Source organism: Thunnus albacares, chromosome 23, assembly GCF_914725855.1.
Source record: "Thunnus albacares chromosome 23, fThuAlb1.1, whole genome shotgun sequence".
Classification (NCBI taxonomy): Eukaryota; Metazoa; Chordata; class Actinopteri; order Scombriformes; family Scombridae; genus Thunnus; species Thunnus albacares.
The window spans coordinates 20462849-20472008 of NC_058128.1; the positions used below are offsets into that span (position 1 = coordinate 20462849).

Sequence of the window (9160 nt, forward strand, 5' to 3'; positions counted from 1 at the left end):
AGATTATGCTTTGGGTTAAAATGATCACTTGAAATGTGGTTAAACGTGGCAACTTTCTGTTACGAATGCAGTAAAATGTGGTGAATTTTTCTTAATGGAGGCGAACCGTGGTGTTGAACTGTCATATCTTGCTTGCAACTTGAAGGATGCCAACTAACTATCCTAGCTATCCACCTAACCCGCCTCATACTAACAAGAGAAAAGTCATCTTATCAAGTCATCTTATATATACGTCATAGCCTTCCTGACTGAACTTTCACTAAAGCTCTATTTTCTTTTTTTTTTTTTTAAATCCAAGTACTTTCTTGAAACAGTTGGCTACTGTAATTTTTAGCCAACATAAGTCAATCAGTTGAAAATAGTAAATTTGTTGGGGACTGTTCTCAACCATAGATAAATGTGCATTTGCTGAGTATTTATGGCAGTGGAACAGTGTATGTGGGATTATCTCAAAATGAACTACAATGACCATGTTAATGGTAATAAAAGAACATGTCACGTCACACAGTGCAACAGTGTGGCTCACTGATGTGATTTTAATAATTTTTGGGCAACATTAGAGCTCTATGGCACAGAGGAACAATCCACATATATCAGGCCTTTGCTACACAGACCATACTTGTTAATAGGATCAATTCATTGTTGGGCTTGGTCTTTTCATGGGTTCAGTGCAGAAATGTTTGTTTTGTTTTGCAAAATTCTGGAATGGAAACAAATAATTCCACAATGAAAACCCAATGCATAGAAGGAGTATTGTTACAAACAAACATTTTAGACGAATTTAACATTATATTTGTACCTTCACTTTTCAGATGTATATGAAGAGGAAACACAAAATTACATTAGGTTTCCACCAGAATAAATAATATGAACAAGTGTTCATACTATTTAGTTGTGTTAAATATTAACATCATAATCAAATTATAATTGTCCTCATTTGAAAATTCATTAAGAAGGATTTAGAAAAAGGAGAAAAAATGATCTCCTAATAGCGCACCTTAAATTCATCAACCTGTGTAACTGTTGACAGCAATATGAAAAGTAACATTTAAATTATTGCTACAGTTGTTACTGAAATGGAATGTAAGGATATTCTGACTGTAGTTTTCCTCCCTTTAGCTTTTTCATCTTTTTCAGTCTTTGATCAGCTTCTTTTATCAACCCCTTCAAATATTCAGTTATTTTCTTATGTGGGGCAGGAAAAAAAATCCTTTTGTTTCATTTAGTTCATTTGTCTTACATTATAAAGTTTTTTTTTCTCCATGTCTTTGTCACATCACTCTGCCCCCCTGCCAGTTTCAGCATAAGGTGATCACCACCTTCTCTGTCCTAAGACTTCACCTACAACACCACTTCTGCAGCTTCCAGCCACAGTCCCCTGAAGATGCTCTGGAGGAATGCCTCCTATTAGACTCCATTGCTTGGCCTGAAACTCCATCCCTGCCAGATCCTCTTTCCCTGGAGCAGACCACCGATCCTGCCCACAGCATCTTCACTATTCTCCCAGAGAAGGGTGGACGACAGTGGCATGTAGGGGATCAGCTGGAAGTTATGATCAAAATGTATGACTTCCAAGGCCGTCCCAAGAATTCTGGTGGAGACGTCTTACTTGCCCGTCTGCACAACCGAGCACTTGGTGCAGGTGTGGCTGGGCAAGTGCTGGATCACCTCAATGGCTCCTACTCTGCTGTATTTTCTTTACTCTGGGAGGGAAGCGCACAGGTTGAGGTGATGCTAAAAACTATGATGTTAAATGTGATTGTGTCAATCCTCTAGCTAAGGGGGGTGGGGCTTAGCTTAACTAAGCTAAGCCCCACCCCCCTCAGTTACTGTTGCTAGGCCTGTCAACTTTTTGTTCTCGCAAAGCACATATGCAGATTGCAATAATACTGGGAGCAGATTTACCTCTCAAAATCCTTAGTAATATTCAAAACAGTGGGTCCTTTATTTCATATAGTGGTTAAGTTAATATATATAAGCTAATATATATATATATATAATATAACCACTCATAGTGCAGATTCGATTGGTAGCATAGGATTGAGAAGTGCTAAACCAATTCAGCAATCAAAGATTTGATCTGGTCTCTATCACTATCTAGAAAAGAAATATTCTACATCATTTAATATGTCAGTGGAAATTTTAAACTTAGTATGTCCAAGAGTAATAAATACCATTGACATATTGAGAAATAGGTTTCTTCCATTGAGTGGCAAGTATTGGCAGCGTATTAACCAGCTAACATAATACAGCAATGAGAAACAGATGGATCTAAACCTGTGTCATCATTTAACAAAAGCAAAGCAGGGGAAAATACATTTTTATTGACAATACTTGTTTGGGCAGATGTCATTGACTGCCAACAGCTGTCAACCTCTGTGGACTTTCACCTCAAACCTCTGTGCCTGGAATTCCGGGAAATTTGAGCATTTATAAGAATCATTCAGTGAGACCCTGGCAAGCCTTTTTAGGTGCATCCTCATAAAAAAAATTGTAGTGAATCATTTGATGATTAGGATTTCTATATTTCAGCTTGATGTTGTGCCATATTCTTGACCAACTAATATGTCGAGTATAGTTCTCACTACAACTCCATTCAAACCACTTCACCATGTGGAGAAATCCAAAGATTCACAGATCTACTGTGCCTAGTTATGGTTGCTAAACTATGATTGGACAATCACTGGTTTAGTGAATGGTTAGTTCTCCACACATGGGTATGTGGAGATCAATCTGGTTTACACCTGAAATGAAATGTTCAACTTTAACTAGTGTTCACTTTATTTTTCTTTACTGCTATGACAGTTTCAAGTAATGGGGCTGAAATTTGAACTGTTCTCTGTCCTATCAGATGACACTGGTTCACCCCAGTGAGGCTGTCACGGTGCTGCAAAGGTTGACTAAAGAACAGCCAGACAGGGTTTATTTCCAGAGCGTCTTTCGCTCAGGCTCAGTGTCTGAAACTACCACCTGTAATGTCTTCCTGCATCCAACCCAGCAACCACTGTGCAACTACACTGACCTCCACACAGGTGAGCCATGGTACTGCTACAAGCCAAAGAAGCTGAGCTGTGATGCCAGGATCAACCACTCCACAGGACGAGTCAATCCAAAACTCAAGGCCAGGGAGGAAAAGCTCTTTAAAAGGTAAAGGGGCAGAGAGACGGGACTGGCATTTTGTTTGACTTCTAATAAACTAATGCAGTGCCTGTTCATGCCTGTTTGGAACGGGCCAATTGCTTATTATTTCTCGAGAGCCACATATATATGTGTCAACTGACAAACATATCAATTAAAATAATAAGGACTTAATATATTAAATGGTTTAATCCAGACAGACACGTCACCGGTGAGACTAAACTGAAGTTGAACCGTAGAAGCAGTGTACAGCCTTCCATGGGTTGATTCTGCTGCCAATCAAACATGTCTGCGCTCTTATTGGCTAATTTTACTGCCTCTGCCTGTTTTTTTCTCCTGTGTATGCTTGTGCTTTTTTCTTGGGTAGTTTAACTGAGCGGACACAGACACAGAACTGTGCGGGTCACTGTTCGCTTGTCTATTCAATGCTCAATAATATTTAATATTATGTTGCATGTAGAAATTGCACCAAAAGCGCATCTGTCTCCAGAATAAATCATCTGTTGAGTGTTTGATAGTCGTTAATTTGTGCATAAGCGGTGAAACAATCAGAAAATAACGTATTTCTGTCATTTACACGTTTTCTCTCTCTTAGAGAAAACTTTCCAGCGCTGTCTCCCTGTTGCTCGCTCGTGCTTTCAGCTCCCTTGCCCGCTCTCTCTCTTTTTAGCGTCTTTTTTTAAAATAAGTCCGGAAACCCACAATAAAGCCTAACTTTTAACATTATCAAACTAGTAGAGACGTCGTCCCCTCGTCTCTCTCATGGCAGGATGTACAGTTCTGATTATGACATGTAGTAGCAGAGACCAGACGCCCCACCCCACTTCTGCAGAGCGGAGCGGCTTATCACTTGTTTATTCAGAATTTCAGTTTATTAATATTAATTGTGACGCGTGTCCAAATTACACCAAATTTGACACATCACTCCCTTTGTTCCCCAGCCATACACCAACCAAGTGTGGTGTCGACAGGATGAACGGTTCAGTATGTGAATATATATGTGAAAGACATACAGACAGAGATTCCATCCTTTAGTAGATAGATAAATATGTATCTCCTTAGTGGAAATCTCAGAAGTGTGTAAGCTGGTAAAGACTGAATCTAAATGTGTTTTCAGTCAAATAATCAGCCTGATTCACTCTAGTTTATTTTCATTTAATGTGTTGTCTTTATACATAAATAAATGAAAAGAAATGAAACTAAGAAAAACTGTTAGTATTTGTTGTTATTCAGTTTTATTCTGATTCACATTTTAACAATGTATTTAGGATGCACTTTTTCAATTTCAACATAGCAAAATACATTAGTCTCTGCATGAGAAAACGGTTTAATTACATTTTATCTCTAAACCTTGTTGACGTGGCGTACTTGATAGCAAACATTTGCATATTTACACAGACCAACATTAGCAGTCATTTAGAGTTTATATACATATGTATATATATTATTATCAGTGCTTTTTTGCTGAAAACAGCTGTCTGCTACATATGGATAATTTATTATGTATGTTTTTTTCTTCAGTGGTGTCAATATGAAAGTCTCTATTAAGGCTTTAGGGTCAGCCAATGTCAACGTGTTGCCAAAAATGAAAGGTAAAACAGAATTTTCACTAATTTAACCTCTGCCTGTTATAATAATTCAAACTTTAATGTGCCACAGACGATTAAAAATAAAAAAGACAGAAAGAAACATTTGCAAACAACCTACCAGCACATTGTCTGTTAATGGCATTTGTTGACAATAGGAAAAATATACAATAATGCCAGCTGTAATGCCTTAATTTCTTCTCAGGTCAACCAGAGGTAAAGAGCAGCAGTGTGAAGTCTGGACCCTCTGGCTATTACTATCAGGATACATGGCGAGCCCTAGGTGGCACCCCAGTCCACCAGTTCAACACATCCTCTGCCAGTCAGTGTCTGAAAGGCAAGGTGGTTCACATGCATGGAGACTCTACCATCAGGCAGTGGTTTGAATACCTCACTGCAGCACTACCAGGTAGTTAATAAACAGAAATCTCTGACAACAGTTTAAGCTGCAGTGTGAACATAATCAATGTGTCCCACTTGTGTTCCCTCTTTAATACTTTTAGATCTCAAGGAGTTTAACCTGCACAACCTGAAACAAGTTGGGCCCTTCATGGCCTTAGACTATGCAAACAACATTTTGGTGACATACCGCTGCCACGGTCCCCCTATCCGTTTTACCAACGTCCCAACCAATGATCTGCGCTACATTGCCAATGAACTAGATGAATTAGTTGGAGGCAATGACACCGTTGTAATATTTGGCATCTGGTCTCACTTCAGCACTTTTCCCATTGAGCTCTACATCCGTCGGCTGCAGGGAATCCGCAGGGCGGTAGTGCGGCTGCTGGACAGGGCTCCAGATACACTGGTTATCATCCGGACCGCAAACCTCAAAGCTTTGTCACTTGTTGAGGCGCTGACCATCAGCGACTGGTACTCACTGCAGCGTGACAAGGTGCTCAGGGCCATGTTCAAAGGACTGAATGTTCGTCTAGTGGACGCCTGGGAGATGGTTTTGGCCCACCACCTGCCACACAACCTCCATCCACAACCTCCCATTATTAAGAATATGATCAATGTCCTCTTGTCCTACATATGCCCTCAAGAGGGCAACTAGATGTGTGTCTGTTGGGAGAAAGGAATGGGAATTCAAATCGTTAAGGTTATGGAATTCAATATTGCAGCAAAAAAGGCATTTTCCCCATAGACCAACATTGTAAAAGAGACGTCTGTAAAACTGTTGACAGGATACCTACAGCTATAAACATGGTCAGTTATTACTCTTTTTATTGTATATTTTTAAGCCATGGGGGTTTAGTCTTTGTAAAACTTTTCCAAAGCTCAGAAAAATCAGTTGTTTTCTGAATGATGTCACCGCTGTGTATGAGCCTGCTACGCGCTTTCGTGTTGTTTCTCAGGAATGAGGATGCTTGCTAATTTAAAGCAAACGCTGTACTGATGTACAAAAATTAAAGGGAAAACTGAATACATGATACAAAGGTGAACCTTCTTTTTCACAAACCAACATATTTTGATTTTGTGGTTTTGCATCACATTTATTTATCGCTTGTTAGCCTTTGTCCTCGAATGTAATTTTTTTTTCAATATATTAGCTGTGTAATGACTGGATCCACTGATATGACACTGTAGGCGATTTTTCATAAGTACCTCCCTAACAGTTTTCTTCAGGATATTTTAATTTTGTAAGTCTTTATATGTCATACTTTATGTAACCTGTGTGTACTAGCAGAGTCTCATCCTTTGGCACTGATGACTGAAGTTCCCCAAACATATCATCTGTTCGCATCAACCGTATAAATTTATTTTATGGCTTAAACTATCTCAGTGTGGCAAATGATAGCCCATCACAAAACCTCACTCTAGCTTTACTCCTGTTTACATCAGTTCTATCAGAACAGTTGCTAACACAAGTAAATAAAGGCCTGTCATAGCCCACTCGCCACAACAAGGTGCAGGCCGAGAGTGGGAACACAAGACCAGACAAGGACAAGACAAATCCTGACGAGACCACAATGGAAATGGGACGTTTCCGAGACAAAACACAAGCATTTTAAGAATAAAGACACTTGAACCTCAATTTTATTATGCTTTACTGTATATAAAAAGTGAAATAAAATAAACAATAAAACAAAATTCTATGGTACAACAAAAGTACAACTTGAAGTCTGAAGTCTGATCAAATCAACTATGCAATCGTCAATTGAAGTCTGTCCATCTTTTGCACGGAATACGTTAATGAATTACTCTTCTTGGCTTTTTACTCGCAAAGCTTTTATTGCACTTACAGTGATCTAACAAGTTTAGTTGTCAACTCTCCACCGCTCTGTCTCTGGTCTGCTGTGCTACACACACACACACACACACACACAAGGAGGGCGCAGCCCCGCCCATGCTGAGAAAGAGCATTGAAGAGAGAAACAGCAAGACAGTGACTGTAAATGATAGCAAAATATAGTAGAGACTGTCTTTATTTATGTTCTTTTACCAAATTTATGTGCACTTGTTTAATTTCAGCTGTGTGAGAGAATCTCTGCTGCGTTTTGCTGTCATTTATGGTTGTGCTACTCTCCTTTGCTCTCTATGGTTCACCGCAGGTGGGGCTGAACCCTCCATGTGTGAGCTGCACACACAGTAATGACAGTAAACCAGGTGAAGTACTCAAGCTGACGACAACTACACTCATTAAGTTACTGTAAGAGCAATAAAAGCTTCTGGAGTAAAAAGCCAAGAAGAGTAATTTAATTTAACCGCACAAAGGATGAACAGACAACAGGGGCCAGGGGGGTTGGGATGCACGGACCAACTATTTATTTATTGAATTAAATGTGCTATATCGGGATACGTACCGTTATCAGGATATGAAATGACCTATATCAGGATATGAGATTTTGGTCATATTACCCAGCCTTAAGGCATATCATAAAACTGTCTTTTAAGTCTCTCATTGTTACACCTCCCAGGCCAAGTGTTACTGTATTTATACTGTCTGTTAATATATGACTTTCTTTCAGAATACTGCATTCTAAAGTTCAGAGCCATTTTTCTGTTATCAGATGTCTATAAAGAACACTTCAGGTTAAAGGTGAATACAGAGAGTTGAGACTGTTTATGAACCGGCAGACCTTAACAACGTCATACTGTGAGTTACATGTTTGCTCCTCTTCTGGTTGATTTCCTGGTTGAAGCTGCTGACTAATTTCATCTTCACTCGACAGCTTGATTCAGCTTATTTTCAGCATCTAAAGGTGATGTAACCAACAGTTTTCATCATATTTATGTCAGCGGTTGTTAAAATGATCTGATAACAGTAGAGATGGTGGTTATTATGATGTGTTGCTTTGCTGACTGCATTCGTGGAATGAGTGAACCTCCAGGAGGAAGAAATACAAGTAAGGGAGACCAGGGACAGTTGTAACGCTTTTATTTGAACCTCAAATAAAACCAAAGGTACATATCATTAAGGAGGGAGATGACACTACTACTACTGTGGCAGCAGTGCTACTCTCTTCACCTTCAAAAAGGAAAAAAGCAATAGTACAGCACTGCATATCTTTTAATGTACCAATATAATACAGTTAACAACTCTCTCCACCTATTCAAAGAACAAAGTAAGAGCACAATACCCTACTCAGTTTATTGATATAAAGAGCACAATACCCTACTCAGTTTATTGATATATGCTACCCATCAAAGTTTAAAATAGCCCTTTAACCAACACAAACATTAATGTAGGAGCCATTTATATTGATTGTTGGCATGTCATTTGTTTAGTTATAACTTGCAGTATTATTTTGGACACTGGGTGGCAGTCATGAGATGCACAGGGTTGTATATCTAGGGGCATAGGTGACAGGAAACGGGAGGCACAGGCAGGTGGAGCACATACAGTTCTTATCAGATCGGGAACAGACGCACACTACAGCTGGCAGGACAGAAACCCGGTATGTTCATGACATGTACAAAGACTTCAATAAAACAACAAACTAAACGGCAGCCAGCGGACTGGAAAATCTGTTTTTGAATCTGCGTAAGATCACTCCTAACCTAACCTACCTGTGTATTAATGGCAAACTGGAAAAACAGGAAAAGAAAGGACATCGAAAAATGAAAATTGCCATTACACCTAAATAACATAGATCTTTAAGATACAACCAATTACAGTAGCCTGAATAGTGTGACAGAAGATGTTGTGTTGTATAGGAGAATTTCTAAAGGATTGAAGTTCTCTGAAGAATTAAAAACACAAAGTGATGAATCTTTCTCTCCTTACTCTTACATGCCAGCATGAAGAAGGGCACACAGCCGTTCTCAGCTTCAATACAGTATGTCCTAGTAGGAAGTTGACAGAGAGAGGGTAATAAAGTAATAAAGTAATAAAGTAAGAAATCGTAAAATAATAAAGCACATAGCCTAACCAATGAACACTGCTAAACTCTTGAGGACCTCCTAACAAATTTGACACAGTCAATTCTACT

The 9160-nt window shown here is 39.1% G+C and overlaps 1 protein-coding gene across 1 annotated transcript; it reads left to right on the top strand.

The window, feature by feature from the left end:
- The first annotated feature begins 907 nt into the window (after nucleotides 1-907).
- Nucleotides 908-6760, top strand: LOC122975148 (NXPE family member 3-like). The gene is made up of 5 exons (XM_044343406.1): nucleotides 908-1728; nucleotides 2852-3147; nucleotides 4660-4730; nucleotides 4930-5133; nucleotides 5228-6760. Exons 1-5 carry the CDS (start codon nucleotides 1189-1191, stop codon nucleotides 5779-5781), a joined length of 1665 nt encoding a protein of 554 aa, XP_044199341.1. The 5' UTR covers nucleotides 908-1188; the 3' UTR covers nucleotides 5782-6760.
- Nucleotides 6761-9160: the final 2400 nt, after the last annotated feature.